Source organism: Zychaea mexicana, assembly GCF_025766255.1.
Source record: "Zychaea mexicana strain RSA 1403 chromosome Unknown BDB00scaffold_70, whole genome shotgun sequence".
NCBI lineage: Eukaryota > Fungi > Mucoromycota > Mucoromycetes > Mucorales > Lichtheimiaceae > Zychaea > Zychaea mexicana.
In genome coordinates, this window is record NW_026516733.1 from 161,193 (window position 1) to 177,469 (window position 16,277).

Below are 16,277 nucleotides of genomic sequence, written 5' to 3' on the forward strand. Positions count from 1 at the left end.
TGCTCACAGAAAAGCATTTCTTCCGTGAATCTACATGCTCATTCACATTCGTGTCTTTGTTTTCGCTTGACACGGTGCCGTGCACGGCCCCCCTCACAACCAAGCGGCGACAGCATCGGAGGTACAGCAGCCCATGGTGAGAGACACGTACCACTACCGCCGAAGCACGCTTGTCTACTTGACCATCAGGTACCACTCCTCCTTTCATTTCCTTTGGTGCTGTATCTTTTGTTATGCCATAGTAGGCAGCCCACAAGTTGATACGCAACCCGTTATCTGGGCCAATGAGAATTCACGGGGATTTGAAGTCCCGAACGAGAAAAATGTCTATATAAAGCGAGCAATTTCGCCTTTCTTTTTTCTCTTCTCTTCAGTTCGTTTTGGTACAGCTTTGATCTGTAGTACAGATGCACTGCTCTGTGCCATGATCGGGTCATTGCTTGTGCTGGCTATTGTCATAATTCTTCTGATGATCGGCAGATTCAGTGGTCCGCTCTGAAGAAAATTTGCAATATATACCAGTGGGAATGTGGTCATATACTCCGGCAGCCGATCGTGAACCTTCGGGTGCATGTGATGCCAACGGTATATGTTGGGATAATTGAAACGAACTTTTTTTTATTATTTATTACACACAAATAAGAAAATGATAAACAAAATAAAAATATATTTTTCTTTTTCGCACTTTCCGCATAAACGTTTTACCGCTTTTGCCTCGCCTTTTTTTTATGTGCACGACAAGTTCCTTTTTCTTTTTTCGCGAACAAAAAGCTAATTACTCCCCTCTCCATCCATTCACAGCTCCGTGCTAAACCAAAGCGGGGAACAATGACAGTGGCTCAGTAACACGATCACAACGCGCTTTATCACGCTTTGACACTTTTTTTTCACCTTCTGTGATCGCCCAAATTGCCAAAGTAATTGTCAAGAAAAAACAAATTGTTACCGAGGATATGGTCCGACCCTCCTTTAGAAAGAGGTTATCTTATAAGAGACAACGCCAGAGCATACGCCAGCAGACATGTACAATTGCCAGATCTGTAAATTGGAATGATTTTTTTTCAGCTGTCCGTCTCTCTCACTCTTCCTGCACGTAGCTTATCACAACACGATTTTCTTATCATTTTGGTTTTCACCTGGATCGAAAAACCTGCACTGACCATTTGTGATGCGACTGCTTTCAAAGCGTGATCTCTTGGACCTAACGTCAGTTCAAAGAGGAGACAAGAATGCGATAAAGCTCGCGCAAATAGTTCTTATGAATGTTAAACGCGTCGTAAACTCTTTGGTCTGCTCAAACTCGTTTCTTTTGAGTAGATCGCTGATGACGCCTGTAATATTAAAGTAGTTTGATGTTAGTGAGTAATTTTTATGCCAATGTGGTACGAAAATATTTGAGGGAAACAATGAATCGGCAGTGCTAAGGTAAATAATAATGAGAAACACTTTATGGATCCCTCTTGCATACTTTGGCTCATGCATAGATGAAACTAATGAAGTTTGAAGGAGGCAAATGAACGCCTTCAACTCAACAAGCCATCTATGAAAGGAGTCACCTTGCTCGCCATTTCTTATTTCTTCTTCTTCTAAATGAACTTGCACCTGATGAATATGTGATTTCAATACTGGATTGGTATTATCATTGCTGTCTGGATTCACTACCATCTAAAAATTCATCATCTAGTAGCTCGACACATCAGTGACCATCATCAGGACAAATATGACAAGTCTTTAGAAACCACATTGGTAATATATATGTGATAATCAAGCCGTGCCCAGCGTCTTTGGTTATCGTGATCTCGACTTGCCTCGTTCTACAAAGTCATACAGACCAGCTCTCTTTCTTTAGTTTGTTCAAGCAACTGATCGGGTTTCCGTAATCCTCATAGTTCCAAGTTAAGATAGTATATGTGATTCTGCTCAAAAAAGCGCGAGCGGGTAAAGAAGTCTGTATAGCGTAAACAAAAAACAAGCGCGTGTATATTTATTGGGGGGGAGGAAACTATCACAAGGCAATGGAGGGTTATATTTATTTTAGAGCTTAGCAACCAATTGATCACTCTTTTCCTTTTGTTGCTTCATCTTTTCGACGATCTCAGCAGCACGGCGCAATTCGGTCTTGCCAAGCTGGTTGCGATGGACCTGTAATTATAGCACAACAAGAATAGTCAATTGTTAGTTAAGCTATAATCATCCACTCCATAGTTGTTCTCTCCCCTGGTTCCTCTTGTATCTTAATTACCTCATCAGGACCATCAGCGTAGCGCAAAGTACGTGCGCGAACAAAGAAGCCAGCCAAAGGCGTATCTTGCGAGATACCCGCAGCACCATACGCTTGCATGGCACGGTCAACAACGTTCAAAAGCATAGTAGGTACTGCGATCTAAACCGATATAAAAGTAGTTTTGGCGTGTTTAACATCAAACCATGCTATCAAAATGTACGTTTTATCCCACATCTTGGTAACAAACCTTGGCCATGGAAATTTCCTTCTTGGCACCCTTTGCCTTGACCTCATCAATCTTGCGAGCAGCGCTCAGTACCAAGAAACGGGCCTGGTCAATTTCGATACGCGAAGTGGCAATGTCAGCGACAATGGTGCCGTGTTCGGCCAAGCCCTTGCCAAAGGTACGACGAGAAGGATCGGTCACACGAGCAATCATCAGTTCCAAAGCACGTTCGGCTTTGCCAATGCAGCGCATGCTAAGAGCAAATAAGAAATGAACATGAGTTTCACTCCCCCGTTTTCCTTTACAATAAGTGAATTAACCCGGTATGGTTACGTTACCAGTGGTGGATACGGCCAGGACCGAGACGACCTTGGATGACTTCAAAACCACGTCCTTCACCAAGAACAATGTTCTCAACAGGAACGCGAACATCAGTGAAAGTGATTTCACCTGGGGATAAAATAGAGAATGCGTTACTGTCGTGGCTCATTTTAATTTGATCCGCCAATGCATGGATATTACTACTACTTACAGTGACCCTCAGGAGCATCATCGAAACCAAATACTTGCATTGGGCGGACAACGTTGATGCCAGGGGTATCTGCAGGGACAATGACCAAGCTCTGCTGCTTGTGGCGGTTTGAGTTTTCGGCATCAGACTTGCCCATCACCAAGTAGACAGCGCAACGGGGATCACCAGCGCCACTGTGTGTGTGTAAGTGTGTAAGTGATTACCACTAGCCCAAGATGTGCGCATAGCTATATTGTTTACTAACCTGATCCACCACTTGCGACCATTAATGACGTATTCGTTACCCTCGCGACGAATGTTGGTTTCAATATTGGTTGCGTCCGAAGAAGCAACAGCAGGTTCGGTCATGGCGAAAGCAGAACGGATCTTGCCATCCAAAAGTGGCTTCAACCATCGTTCCTGTTGCGCGGGTGTGCCGTACTTGGCAAAGACTTCCATGTTGCCAGTGTCAGGAGCGGAGCAGTTCCATGATTCGGGGGCGAGGCTGCTGCGACCCGATAATTCGGCTGATGGGATTATACCGTGTAAAGTTAGAGACTCTCTTTAGTGTGCAATTATGGACCAATGGAAGAGAAAGGTAGAGCTTATTTACCAAGAAGACCATATTCAACGTTGGTAAGGCCAGCGCCAAAGTTGCCGTATTCACGGCCCAAGAACAAGTTCCACAAGCCGATAGAACGTGCCTTGACCTTTAATTCCTCCAAGACTGGCGGGATAACCTTGAATTTTTAATATTAATATTATTTTTTTGCGCGTCCCGCCTTCTTTTGTATATCAACATTTCCTCCATTTTACCTTCCAGCGGTTTTCGCCTTGACCCATTTGTGCTGCAAATACTTTCTCGGCAGGAATGCATTCATTCTGTATAGGATATCGGGCAGCCCGCGTTTAGTCTGTGTGCAATTCGCATAGATACACGTACGGGTTTTGACTGAGTATGGATTATTAAACCTACCTCAACAAAGTCCTTTGCCTTGGCGTAGAGCTCTCTGAACTTGGGCGAGAGAGTGTTAAAGTCGACAAGTGAGTTAGTGGCCATGTGTGTAGTTCGGTTGGGGGGGGGTATAGAGTGATTCAAGAGAAAAGAAAAAAGAAGAGTGCGTTCGCTTTTAGCCCCGTTTCTACCCCACTTTTTTGAGAGGATTACCAGTTACGGATGACAAAAAACCAGTCCCGCGGGAAGAAAACCATTGGCCAAAGTGCATTGACAACATTCTTTCTGTTACCCACGGCTGTTAAAATGCTTACATACTAGCAAATATTCTCGCAGGGATACTTGCTTACTCTATCGCTTACTCTTCTTCTAACTTTACTCTATTGTATGCATCTTCGGGTTTTCCTTTTCCCTCCTCCTCCATTATCCGTCTGCATCATCAAGTGCTTACAGTATCTCGCAGTCGAATCGATTCAATGATAGTGGGTGTGTTTATTATTACATGTGCTGTGCATATATTACATGAGGATGATTATGACGACGATGATGATTTCTTGCTGTCTTTCTTCGTTTGCTGCTGCTGCTGCTTTCCGCTACCTCCTTTCTTCTTATCTGTAGGCCCTCTTGCCTCTGCTGCCGCAATATCCTCTGACTTGCATCCAAGCGCCTCGCATAAAGCCTTGTTGATCTGAACAGGATCTGCCATACCCTTTGTTTTCCGCATTATTTGTCCAATGAACCATTTAAACACCTTCATTTCACCGTTTTGGAATTTGGCGACCTATTGTTCACGATGATACACCGATCAGTATTGATGCCAGGAAATGCATTTTGTCCAGTCATTTTTGGTACCTGGTCGGGATGCTTTGTCATTAGGTCACCACATAGGTTCTTTAACAGGTCGCTGTCGTCAATGCGTGCCCACCCCTTTCTGTCCACGATCTCCTGTGGCATCATATCCGTTTCTTGTTCTAGCATCGTTCGTAATACATCTTTACCGATTTTACCTATGGAATAGGGTTAAAAAGACAGGCATTGGTTTTCCCGTGGTTACAAGCAAGTGAGTTACCTACCTGTGATCTTGTTACTCTGAACCAGATCTACTAACGAGCCCATCTGCTCTATGGATATGGGGCTCTTGGTGAATGGGATTTCTCTTTTTGCAAGTTCACCAAACAAATCATTGACCGTCCTATACAAAAACTCAATATGTAAACCGTTGTCACCCTTTTTCTCTCCAACCACTACAGAAGCAAACAAGTTCTCTCTTTTTCAGTTGTTACCAGTTCAGAACAGCTTGTGGATTCCGACCCTGACACACTTTTTCAAAAAACGCCAAACTACCAGGCTCGTTGAGCAAAGCATGTGCATCGTCCAGCGACATGTTGTATCGTTCCATGATTCTTGCTCTCGTTTCGTCTGGCAGTTCAGGCAACTCGTGCGATAGAGACTCAATATAGGTGTTGGTCAAGACGAGCGGTGGCAGGTCTGGTTCAGGCATGTATCGATAATCGGGTGCTGTCTCTTTGCTTCGCAACTTCAACGTCTTTTTCGCTCCCACATCAAATCCTCGCGTTTCTGCTTTCACCACACCTCCGTTTTCAATCAGTTGGATTTGACGTTCGATTTCGGCGTCAATGGCCATCGATAGGAAGCGTACGCTGTTGAGGTTTTTGATTTCGCATCGTGTGCCGAACGGTTCTCCTTGTCTGTGCACTGATACATTTACGTCACATCGCATGGAGCCCTAATTCGTAGAGATAATTTTTTTTTTCGCTGTCAATGGCCACCAAAGTTCATTAGGATTCATGGATATATTAAATTATACCTCGTTCATGCTAGCCTGTGATGATCCAACACATTGTAAAATACTTTGCAACTTCTTTACCAACAAACCAGCCTCGAATGATGATCTAGTCGTATCAACTTAGAAAGTTTTTTTTTGTCTCCCTCCATTTATGTTGCATAAAACAATTACCTCAGATCCGGCTGTGTAACAATCTCCATCAGACCAGTTCCTGCACGATTCATGTCAAGCAATGTCGATGCAACAATCATATCATGCATACTTTTACCAGTGTCCTATCATAAAAGGTGTCAAATATTCACCCAATCCATATTTTCTTTTCGTCTTGGTTGTATGTCTCCTTACCTGTTCTAACTGGATTTGATGTAACCCCACAATAAAAGGTTCTGGAACACCATCCAACTGGGTTAAAGCAATCATGCCACCTCGAGCAATAGGTTCTAAAGGATCATGGTTACATCGTGTAAGTAGTATTGATCCTCTCTTTTATTACAATTAACGAGTGGGTACCTCTCTGTTGTGTAATTTGATAACCCTGTGGCAGATCGGGATAAAAATAATGCTTTCGATCAAACCGAGAACGAGGCTGTACATCCGCCTTTAATGCAAGTGCTGTCTTCACTGCCAGTTCCACACATCGCTCGTTGAGTCGCTATAGTAGCAGACACATTAGGCTTGATGGCCTACTTTTGATACGGCACATGTACATAAGCACTTACGGGTTGAACACCAGGAAAGGCCAAGTCGACCATGGAAACTTTGCTGTTAGGTGGCTCTTCATATGACGTTTCCATGTCTAGAAAAAATAAACCCAAACAATATTAACAAAGACACCAACTGCTGTAGCTACGCGATTCTCTTTTTCGGTTTGCAAGTTTACTCGGGTTGCGCTCCCCGATGCTTACCTGAGAATAATTTAGTTTTGGAATCGATCTGAGCATGGACTTCAACGCCAATGATTGCTTCCCAACCATTCTTGTTAAAGACCGATCGTTGCTGCTGAGGCTGGGTGACCAGGGTACGTATTAAATGAATTCTAGTAGTGATTAATGGTCGAGCATAGTGTCGTGGTTGTTGTCGACACCACCATGACAGCAGCATAATTGTGTATGTACTTTTTTTTATGGGTTGATATGGTATAAGAAAAAAAAACCCAGCACAGCACGCGCTGGCCTGTCAACAAAATTATAAAGAGGTGTGTGTGATACAAGAAAAAAAAAGAACCACAGTTTAGAGGTTATCAATAATATTAAATCTAGGTATCGTTACAGATGATAGTTTATTCAGACCGTCTTCGTTTGCCCTTGGCATCATATCGTCTTCTCTTTGCAATGCTTTTCCATGTAGCCAAGATAATCCAAAAGGTACATGCCAACACAGCTACCATGGTCCCCATCTGAACCATATCTGCATCCTGCGCTCTTCCCACGGGCATTTTCAGCTCCAAATACAATGGCATTTCACTATTACCATCACCACCAGCAAGAGAGGATGATGCATCTTGCGGTTGGATATGAATGTCTTGGAAAGTATACAAGTCAGGATCCATCCTGTGTGCAGGAATCAATGTACCTCGTATCGGCGGCATGGCACGACGACGACGGTTGTTGCTTTTCGTCACACTATCGTTCACAACGCCCGTATCAAGGTCGGCATTGTTGTTTTTCTTTTTGGCGGCACAGGTCCAGCCAACACGCGGTTTTGGTATAGCGATCGATCTGTATATTTGACTTGTTGACGATGGACGTTGGTATCGTAAATGGATAGGAAGGTCGATTCGTAGCTCGTCATTGTCATTCGTGTCATTATTGGTGTGACGTATAATGACAGTGCTGCCGCGTGGTTCCTGGACATGTTCAAGCGGTGCTTCGAGATCGGTTTCGCCAAAGACATGGACGTTTGATGGTAGTTGGTTTGGATCGACAAACACGCTTGCTGGAAGTTGGTATATGAGATCCAGCCAGCACTCTTTAGGCTGTTGTTGGTCATGTACAGAATGGAGAGTGGTGATAATGTGGGGATGAAGACTTTCGGCTTTGTCTAGGCTCCACTGGACCTGGAGTGGTGGTGGTGGTGAGTCGTTGTCGTCCATTATATTTATGGGTAGAAAAAACCGAGGGTGTGATACGTCGTGCGTTAAAAGGTAAGATAATTTATGCTTGAAATATTAAAAACGTGATATATATAATTTTTCTACTTTAACAAAAGGTCTTTTTTGTCGTCTTTATGAGGTCTATTTGTATATGTTGATAGATATGGTGGGTGGTAATGGTAAAGATGATGATAAAAATATTTACAAATTGGCTTGCCATGCGCACATACGCCCATCTTCGCCACCGGTCAATATGCTCTGAGTGCGGTGATTCCAATGAGTTGCTCTGACAATATCCGTGTGTCCTCCTGGTGCCTTGAGCGTTTGACAATGCTGGATGTGACCCACATTGACGTGAAGCAACTGAACATCACCACTAACAACCACAAGATTAGTTTCCCAACCCTAATATCACCAACATAGAAAGATGAATAGACTTACTCTGCGTTGCCTGTGATTAGATAAAACCGCTGGGTCTCTGGATCATAGGAACAATCAATGCCATATCCGATCGACGGATCCAACTGTCGCACATCTCCATAATCACAAATCAGATCGCCCTCGAGCGTATGCAACAAGAAGGTCTCATTGCCCGTCAAGCTATACACATATTCGCACTCGGGACCAAAAAAGCCTGCTTTCTGGACCGCCGACTCTGCATTCACCACAGATATCAATGCCTCTTGCTCATCAAAATCCGTCACATCATAATAGTTGACCAATCCATCTGCAGAGCTCGTGATGAGGTGTGAAGGTAGGGTGGGATGGCATTTGATTTCGGTCACGTCATCATTGTGGGATTCTTCAAACCGGGCCAAGAATTGTGTCTGACGGGTATCATAAAAGACAATATCAGGGCACCCGTACTGGTCAAAGTCACCAGTGCCGATAACAGCCATTGTGTCGTTGCAGTTGATATCGAATGCCGTGATAGGTTTGTCATCTAATAGCACGTTGGTTCATGCCTCCCTTTCTTTTTAGAGTTGCAGTCCTCTTTACATTATTTGTCTTTAGAGTCAGCTTCGTAGTGCTTACGTCGAATGGTTTGTACAGGTTGTGCAGTACGCAGATCCCACCGTATTAACGTTCCGTCTGCTGAACCTGACAACAAGTATTGGTCCTGGTACACCTTGATTTTGTTAATTGTCTTTTCTTGTGCTTTTAATGTGGCGGCGAGTTGTAATGTTGACAGATCGTAGAGTCGAATCAACTTGTCGGAGGCCGAGGCAATGGCATATTGACTGTTGGTCGTTACTTCTAGCACATAATCGTCTTCAAAGCCGAAATCAATGGCTCGAACAGGTTGAAATGGTGGTAATAGTTCCGGATTCGCGTCGACCTGAATCATGTTTTGGAGCTTTGTTTAATCAACACCTCTCTTTCTTTCTGTGCTTTGTGTGTGTGTATGTGGTAGTAATAGAAAAAAGTTTTGAAAACCCAGATATAAAGGGTGGATGTTGCGGCATTTTCTTTGCTCTTTTTTTTTTCCTTGCAACCAACAAAAAGCGAATGATAAAAGCTTATCAAGTAGCTGCCCTGCTCCTTTATCCGGCTACAGTACTCTTCCTTAGCACGACACTTGCCGGTCGAGTTCCACCGAGCTACTTTAGCGACAGCCATAATGCCTTGAACGTTTACTTTGTCAAGCTCGGTTGGCTTTGGACAACTTTAGCCTTTGGCTCACTTGTCGTCTTTCAGTTCCTGTCGCCTCCGACAGCAGCACCAGCTTCGGTTGAAAAAAAAGCAAAGAATCAGCAACAACAGCGACGCACACCATTGATACTACGATCGTTTGCGCGCTATTTGCTCATGACCCTGTACTGGTTTGGAATGACCCAATGGCTACTTGGTCCGAGTCTTGTCGATCGTATGTTTGTCGCTACAGGTGGCAGTTGCCATTTCGATAATATGGCCACCAGCTCCTCGACACCAACGACAGCGACAAAGCTGGTATCACAGCAAGCCACGTGTCGGGCCACGGGTGGATCATGGCATGGCGGTCACGACGTCTCCGGTCACTGCGTCCTTTTAATACACGCCAGTTTATTTCTGTGGGAGGAAGCGATGCGCCAATCTGATAGACGGAAACGGATATTTGCGCTGGCGTTGCTAGGATTGTGGTACTGGATGCTGGCCATGACAAGCGTTTATTTCCACGGCTACCGCGAGCTCTTATCAGGCGCGTTTTTTGGTGTTCTTGGATGGGCAATTGTGGTAAATATAAGAGAGCTAGTTGTTTCTCCCACTTCTCTTTTTTTTTCGAAACAGGTCACGGAATATCGTACTCACGTTTGTCATCTCTCTTTCTCTCTCTCTCCTCTCGTCGTCTGCGTATCAAAAAACAGTACCTTGGATTGGTGCCGCATTGCCGCGCATTGTCTTATTGATAGAAAGAGAAAAAAAACCTAACCCCGCACTATTATTTTTTTTGTTTTCCTGCATTGGGGCACAACAAAAAAATAAATAACATATAAACTTCCCCTCCCTTCTTCATGTTGCCTTCTCAATCTACACTTCGACTATGGAGGATAATTTCACGTAATGCACCACCACAATGGTCACAACAACAGCAACAACAACGCTTCTACCAATGGCGACACTTGAATAAGCACTTGCAACAACACCACCACCACCCCAACAGAGCAGCCAATTCACTTTCGACGACTACACGCCATGTCACTGCTGCCGTCCAACAACAGCCGCAACAAAACCAACCACAACAACAACAGACACAACAAGAAAATCGAGGCACGAAATATAAACCTGTCACCGTCCCTACTTTGGCCGAATTACCAAAACTATACAAAGACTTATCAAAGTCCAAACTAGCATGCTTGGTCGCGCTGACGACTATGTGCGGGTATGCCATGGCACCTGGCGCCGCCTCTGTTTCCACCTTGTTTTATACCACGGTCGGCACCACGCTATGCATTTCGTCCGCCAATGCCATTAACCAATGGATTGAAGTACCTTACGACGCACAGATGCTCAGAACACGAAACCGAATTCTGGGCAGACGCCAACTGTCACCGTTCCATGCATTTTCGTTTGGTACCTTGACAGGTGCTGCTGGTGTGACCATGCTCAGTACCATGGTCAACCCCTTGACAGCCGCTTTGGGTGCTGCCAACATTTTCCTGTATACATGTGTTTATACGCCCATGAAACGGTCCTCGATTGCAAATACCTGGGTAGGTGCCGTGGTGGGCGCTATCCCGCCCATGATGGGTTGGACGGCCATGACCAATGGCGTTGAACCGGGCGCTTGGGTTTTGGGTGCCATCTTGTATGCATGGCAGTTTCCACATTTCAATGCCTTGGCTTGGAACTTGCGTGCGGATTATTCCAAGGCCGGATATCGCATGATGGCTGTCACGGATCCTAAATTGAACGCTCGTGTTTCTTTGCGTTATGCTTTGGCCATGGCCCCTCTCTGTTTGAGTATTCCGTATATGGGCTTAACAAGTTGGTGGTTTGCTCTGGATTCTTCTGCTGCGAATGCCGGTTTAATCTATGGTGCTTACAAGTTTTGGAGGGATAGGTAAGGAATCAATTGTTTATATGGAAACAGGGGGGCGCGATTTAACTTGTGTTTATATACTGATGGACGGATTACTCTTCTTCTTTTTATATGTACAGTAACGAAAAAACGGCACGACAGCTGTTTTTCGGAAGTATCATTTATTTACCGGTAATCATGTCGCTGATGATGGTGCACAAGGTGTATGATACGGACATGACACAATTACTATCCTGGGATGACAGTGACTTTGTTGACGAAGAAGTCTTTGAGTCACCACAACCTCAGCAAGTACAATCATGAAAAACAGCAACATATTTACAAGAAATATCAAATATATATATAATCATTTACATTGCACACACACATGTAACTTTAATTATGCACCCTTGTACTTGTAACGAGCTTTATCCAAATCAGCAATCTTGCCCTCGACTTGCACCATCATCCGTAATCCCAACAACATCAAACCCAATACAAGCAAGGGAACAGACCAAAAAGCAATTTCTAAGGTCGAGGTCTGCATGTCCAATAATGCAATGCAAGGTGAGACAATGCCTGCAAAGCCGGCCAAGGAAGCAGTGAGGATGTTCACCTGGCCTATGCCTCGTGAGGGTGTTGGTTCCTTAAGCCAGATGATCTCGAGGGCGGAGAGTTTACAGGTTGTTGCAAAAGTGTAGATGGATGTGTACAGGGAAACCATGCTCATCATGGCGGCAAACTCAGGAACGGGAATAAGGGAGGGGATAGGTTGTTGCATTAATGGCATGGGAATTCGTGGTACTGATAAAACTTTGGATGTGGCGAGATCGTAGAAAAAGATGGCGTATCTATTTTTTTAAGAGTTGAGCAACTTAATATGACGCACACACACAATATAGCATATCTTTCGTCTTCTTTCTTACATGGTGGATACGAGAATACCAATGACAATAATACCGCGCTATTATATATTGTGTGAGAGAAACAAGACCTTTTACAAAGTTTTCATATGAGAAAAGGGGTCTACCTGGATTCCCAAGTTGGATTTTTCATTTTGTTCTCGAAGTTCATCAAGTAATCGTTCTTGTTCTAACATGTTCAACAATCGACATGAAGAAATGGGGCGTGCATTTATCTGCATGAGCTATTACTGTAATATAACGGTCTCGGAAAAGAAAAAGAACAACACACAAGATCGAACCTTCTTCATCTAAAAACTCAGATTCGTCTTCTGGATGGGTTGTTGGTTTTTTGGACTGGAAACGACGCTGCAGACCTTCCATATTCTGTCAATAACAGGTGAAACGTGTGTCGCATATATAAAAAAAAAATGCTTCGAGAACCCCGCAAGGTTCAATGCGTTCTGTACCTCGGAAAAAGTTCTGGCAAACGTCACATTGGTTCCGCATTAATTCGAATCATGCGTCCATCCTTGCCACTATAGTAGAGCTGCTGTTGTAAAATTAACACTTATATATACGCATCTATGAAGAAATCGATTGTATCTCCCGCACACAGAGTGGTAACACACTTTCCAGCCCGTCTGCTGAATACGCGGTACTGGTCGACTGTGACGCCATGGGCTGCTGTGAAATGAATATGTATGATCATAGCAATATATCATCTGCGCAGACGTTGCACATTTTGGGTGTACAAGGTAGACATAAAATTGTGGGCTTTATCAGTAACTACTTTCTTTTTTTAAGTCATCGTTTCACAGACAATGCTGCTTTGAGCAGTACAAGAATTTGTGATAATATAAGCCATACAAGATGTACACTACATACTTGACCAGGCAATGGAGAAGTCTATGATCCATATATTCAAACGTGATGTTAGCGAGTCTCTTATAAGCGATCACCGTATCTCTCGGAGCGCTCTACCACCTGAACGATTCTCGCACACTTGTTGCCAAAACCATCATTTAACTCCTACTTGCTGGTTCGTCCGCACATCAGATGTGGAAGTAATGCCTGGATCGTCCCGTATTAAGCGAGGGATCATGTGCGCTGTCATAATTTGGAACCAACCTAGGGACAAAACTATTGACAAAAAAATAAACTGGCAAGACAAAGGACATTGTCGAACGGAAACAAGTACTTATCATCTTTTCAGTCAGGATAGTGCCGGAAATAGCCATGACAGGGCCAAAACGCATCAAATCAAATCTGTCAAGTTCAAAGGCACTAATCAGAAAGTGTGCCTGAATCTCAAAACTTCAATGGTACGGCCAGATGTGTATGATGCAAAAAGACAAGGAGGAAAAAAAACGCGAAATAAGCAATGTGCATTGGATTTTAAGTCATGTCTACTGCAGCGTGGTCCAGAATATCAAACACTTTTTCGTTTTCGAATTAAAAAAAGGTTGGCTCGTCGTGAAGCTTGAAAAACCTCAACCAATGATGATATGGTTTGTATGCAAACAAACTTGTTGAGGTAAAGGAATCGATAAATATAGTAGCATTTAACAAAGAAGATACTGTATACGAACCCGTGGAAATGAAGGAAAGGGCAAAAAAAAGAAGGGATTCTATCATCACGGAGCAAAGAAACAATGAAGGGCAACAAAAAACGTTTCTCAGGGTCTATTTGGCCAGCTTTGTTTTGTCGGCATAAAACTTTGGGGATGGAGATCATAACAAAGAAGGCAAAAGTGCCCATTACTACTCCTGCTTGCAGAACACAGTTGTCGCTATCAGCAACAAAATAGTCGCCAGTCTCACGTGGTATATTAATAGTAGTGGTGGCCATCATGCAGGAGGACAGTAACGGCAATCTTCTCATCAAACGGAAGAGCAAACAGTCCAGTCATCTACCGGTGCAGCATACCCGGAGGACAAACAAGGGGTTATTAAAGCCGTCAGAACCATAGCATATCGTGCGCGACAAGACCAGCAGGCATCTTCATTTGCTCCTCCATTGTCACCCACACACAGAAGAAAATTATTGGTGTGCCCAAACAGATCCCGGGTCTGTTGGAGCAGCAGCAGCAGGGATAGGCGTCGTCGTCCACTATGGAACAACAAGGACTCTCCATTTCCCCTGTCCTCGGTAAACGCCAGCGGTATACGACCAGTGAAGACGAAGGAAATGTAGAGGAACAAGAACGACAAAATCGGGGTAAGAGAGAATCCCTCCGTCCCATATATACACACTTTCCTATATATCAATGGATTGTTTTTTTCTGTTCTGACATAGTATATTGGCTGTTTTCCTCTTCTTCAACATGTATCCATAATTATAGCATGTTATCGATACCGTTTGCAACATGAATGATACCGTTTCTTTGATACCTCCGTCAGTTAAAATGTGCGTCTAAGATATTTGATTTGATTAGCTGATATGTTTTGTTGCTACCACTTATTGTTGGCTACTATTCCGTATCCATATCTTTTAATATCATATGGTTGTCCATTCTTTTGCATGAGCCTCCGCAGATGGCCAGAAAACTCATCTCCCATCAATACGAGGACCGTATGCTGGAGGACGAGTTAGAGGAATCAATCGCTGCAATGTATGATTATCTACGAAAAGGATCAGGAGGACGGGACTCAGATCTATGCATTGTCCAAGCGTAAGTAGCCCCAGCTATTATAGATATGTATATTTATTCTATTGTTTCGTGCAACCTTTCTTACAATCGCTTTTGTAAACTGCTTCCTTTATCCATCTATATATGTATATAACAGACGGATGGCTTTCTTGAGCGATCGGAGCACGCGCATCAGGGATCATCAACTGATCGTCATGACGAAAATGGTCGCTATGCATCGATACCAAGAACTCATTTGGAACTGGGAAGATATCTATGACGATTGCGCCTGCTTGGTCAATACACCCGTGGACGAAAATGATAGCGATCGTCACCAACCTCGTGTCGTCCACTTTGTGATGAGTGCGAAGGAGCTAATCAATGATGGCATGTTGGAACTCCAGAGCAGCAGTGAACATTCAATCAAGTATTTTGTGATTGAAAGAAACAGAACCGTACATGTCGCCATTTTCTTTTTTTCCTGAAGCATAACAGAAGAAAGTCAAGCTTAACATTAGAATCTAGCTTGATTTGTAGTAGTAATAGTAGAAGTAGTATGTAGCGACTCTTTCAGTTCGTTCATTGAAATATGATAAACATTTTGTGATAAATAATAGTGACACTACCTAGTATCAAATATCCAGTGTTTCTCGTTGGTATGTACTAGTAATTTCGTTGATAAAATGCTAGGTTCTTTTCTTAAGTACATATGTAACTAGACTTATTGCTTACATAATACATCAATGGGACGAAGCTTGTTGCACTGGTTATTACGTCTGTATTATTATGATAGCATGCGTTTTAAGAACAAGCTACTGTAGACCAGATATGAAGGGACACGGGTGTGGTTTGTGCGACAATCACGGACCATGCTTAGCAACTAACGACACTATCTCTACTATTTCGGTAATAGAAGTAAAAGCAACTATCATGCTAATTAAGTGGAATAGTGTACAATATGCGTTGACACGCCACTCACTCGAAATAAGTTTGTACTCTCTCCCCTTCTTCTCCTCCCTGAACCGCTCCTCTCCTTTTTTCTTTTTTTTGCTCATTTCTTTTTGCACTCGTTCACTAACTGCTAAATGACCGAAGGTAAATTCTCTTTTCCCAATTGTAGAACAATTAAAACTTAATTTCAGTTTAACGTTTCTTTTTGTATAAGTCGGAGCGATCAAGACCAGCCATACTTGTCATTGGAGAATACCCGACTGGGAGAAACTACGTACTTGCACTGAATACAGTAGCCCACCACTTTATATAGACGGTCTAAAATGGTAATAACTTAATAAACTAGAATATCCTTTTTCGTCATACGTATGGGCTGAATCGCATGTATTTACTAGAACAACTAAAACCAACAGTATTGTTTTTTTCTTTCTAGGTCGATCAAGGTGAGAAGAAAACCATAATAGTATATACACAAAT

The 16,277-nt window shown here is 43.3% G+C and overlaps 9 protein-coding genes across 9 annotated transcripts; 3 read left to right on the forward strand and 6 right to left on the reverse strand.

The window, feature by feature from the left end:
- Positions 1-1,941: 1,941 nt before the first annotated feature.
- Positions 1,942-4,066, reverse strand: BDB00DRAFT_837514 (acyl-CoA dehydrogenase/oxidase). The gene is made up of 9 exons (XM_053124560.1): positions 3,938-4,066; positions 3,778-3,843; positions 3,575-3,701; positions 3,227-3,488; positions 2,983-3,155; positions 2,789-2,900; positions 2,472-2,703; positions 2,243-2,383; positions 1,942-2,142 (listed from the first exon to the last, which is right to left on the reverse strand). The coding sequence occupies exons 1-9, from the start codon at positions 4,019-4,021 to the stop codon at positions 2,035-2,037; spliced, it is 1,305 nt and encodes a 434-aa protein (XP_052976787.1). The 5' UTR covers positions 4,022-4,066; the 3' UTR covers positions 1,942-2,034.
- Positions 4,067-4,348: 282 nt separating this feature from the next.
- Positions 4,349-6,878, reverse strand: BDB00DRAFT_837520 (Aspartyl/glutamyl-tRNA amidotransferase subunit B). The gene is made up of 10 exons (XM_053124561.1): positions 6,629-6,878; positions 6,443-6,519; positions 6,234-6,375; positions 6,069-6,163; positions 5,895-5,998; positions 5,745-5,829; positions 5,200-5,663; positions 4,990-5,108; positions 4,769-4,923; positions 4,349-4,697 (listed from the first exon to the last, which is right to left on the reverse strand). The coding sequence occupies exons 1-10, from the start codon at positions 6,822-6,824 to the stop codon at positions 4,449-4,451; spliced, it is 1,686 nt and encodes a 561-aa protein (XP_052976788.1). The 5' UTR covers positions 6,825-6,878; the 3' UTR covers positions 4,349-4,448.
- Positions 6,712-7,869, reverse strand: BDB00DRAFT_552748 (PIG-X). Its single transcript, XM_053117828.1, has one exon. It carries the CDS (start codon positions 7,813-7,815, stop codon positions 7,003-7,005), a length of 813 nt encoding a protein of 270 aa, XP_052976789.1. The 5' UTR covers positions 7,816-7,869; the 3' UTR covers positions 6,712-7,002.
- A 147-nt stretch (positions 7,870-8,016) lies between these two features.
- BDB00DRAFT_790284 (WD40-repeat-containing domain protein) lies at positions 8,017-9,163 on the reverse strand (the record flags this gene model as incomplete). Its single annotated transcript, XM_053120945.1, has 3 exons — positions 8,017-8,191; positions 8,257-8,758; positions 8,851-9,163. The coding sequence occupies 3 exons, from the start codon at positions 9,161-9,163 to the stop codon at positions 8,017-8,019; spliced, it is 990 nt and encodes a 329-aa protein (XP_052976790.1).
- Positions 9,164-9,645: 482 nt separating this feature from the next.
- On the forward strand, positions 9,646-10,202 carry BDB00DRAFT_884148 (inositol phospholipid synthesis and fat-storage-inducing TM-domain-containing protein; the record flags this gene model as incomplete). Its single annotated transcript, XM_053128303.1, has 2 exons — positions 9,646-10,029; positions 10,161-10,202. The coding sequence occupies 2 exons, from the start codon at positions 9,646-9,648 to the stop codon at positions 10,200-10,202; spliced, it is 426 nt and encodes a 141-aa protein (XP_052976791.1).
- A 465-nt stretch (positions 10,203-10,667) lies between these two features.
- On the forward strand, positions 10,668-11,638 carry BDB00DRAFT_768686 (protoheme IX farnesyltransferase; the record flags this gene model as incomplete). Its single annotated transcript, XM_053119756.1, has 2 exons — positions 10,668-11,356; positions 11,455-11,638. 2 exons carry the CDS (start codon positions 10,668-10,670, stop codon positions 11,636-11,638), a joined length of 873 nt encoding a protein of 290 aa, XP_052976792.1.
- A 76-nt stretch (positions 11,639-11,714) lies between these two features.
- On the reverse strand, positions 11,715-12,600 carry BDB00DRAFT_875267 (uncharacterized protein; the record flags this gene model as incomplete). Its single annotated transcript, XM_053127321.1, has 4 exons — positions 11,715-12,165; positions 12,241-12,278; positions 12,345-12,406; positions 12,519-12,600. The coding sequence occupies 4 exons, from the start codon at positions 12,598-12,600 to the stop codon at positions 11,715-11,717; spliced, it is 633 nt and encodes a 210-aa protein (XP_052976793.1).
- Positions 12,601-14,167: 1,567 nt separating this feature from the next.
- Positions 14,168-14,426, reverse strand: BDB00DRAFT_837534 (uncharacterized protein). Its single transcript, XM_053124562.1, has one exon. The coding sequence runs from the start codon at positions 14,352-14,354 to the stop codon at positions 14,178-14,180; it is 177 nt and encodes a 58-aa protein (XP_052976794.1). The 5' UTR covers positions 14,355-14,426; the 3' UTR covers positions 14,168-14,177.
- Positions 14,427-14,754: 328 nt separating this feature from the next.
- BDB00DRAFT_790287 (uncharacterized protein) lies at positions 14,755-15,479 on the forward strand (the record flags this gene model as incomplete). Its single annotated transcript, XM_053120946.1, has 3 exons — positions 14,755-14,891; positions 15,007-15,276; positions 15,467-15,479. The coding sequence occupies 3 exons, from the start codon at positions 14,755-14,757 to the stop codon at positions 15,477-15,479; spliced, it is 420 nt and encodes a 139-aa protein (XP_052976795.1).
- Positions 15,480-16,277: the final 798 nt, after the last annotated feature.

What these genes read in the sequence shown, in the direction of transcription:
- BDB00DRAFT_837514 (XM_053124560.1), bottom strand. Translation starts at nt 4,021, where the DNA reads ATGGCCACTAACTCACTTGTCGACTTTAACACTCTCTCGCCCAAGTTC. An exon ending in AAGGCGAAAACCGCTGGAAG is followed by an intron (nt 3,702 to 3,777) that starts GTAAAATGGAGG and finishes TAAAAATTCAAG; the next exon opens with GTTATCCCGCCAGTCTTGGA. An exon ending in TGATGCTCCTGAGGGTCACT is followed by an intron (nt 2,901 to 2,982) that starts GTAAGTAGTAGT and finishes TTTTATCCCCAG; the next exon opens with GTGAAATCACTTTCACTGAT.
- BDB00DRAFT_837520 (XM_053124561.1), bottom strand. Translation starts at nt 6,824, where the DNA reads ATGCTGCTGTCATGGTGGTGTCGACAACAACCACGACACTATGCTCGA. An exon ending in TCAGAGTAACAAGATCACAG is followed by an intron (nt 4,924 to 4,989) that starts GTAGGTAACTCA and finishes CCTATTCCATAG; the next exon opens with GTAAAATCGGTAAAGATGTA. An exon ending in TGACAAAGCATCCCGACCAG is followed by an intron (nt 4,698 to 4,768) that starts GTACCAAAAATG and finishes CGTGAACAATAG; the next exon opens with GTCGCCAAATTCCAAAACGG.
- BDB00DRAFT_552748 (XM_053117828.1), bottom strand. Translation starts at nt 7,815, where the DNA reads ATGGACGACAACGACTCACCACCACCACCACTCCAGGTCCAGTGGAGC.
- BDB00DRAFT_837534 (XM_053124562.1), bottom strand. Translation starts at nt 14,354, where the DNA reads ATGGAGAGTCCTTGTTGTTCCATAGTGGACGACGACGCCTATCCCTGC.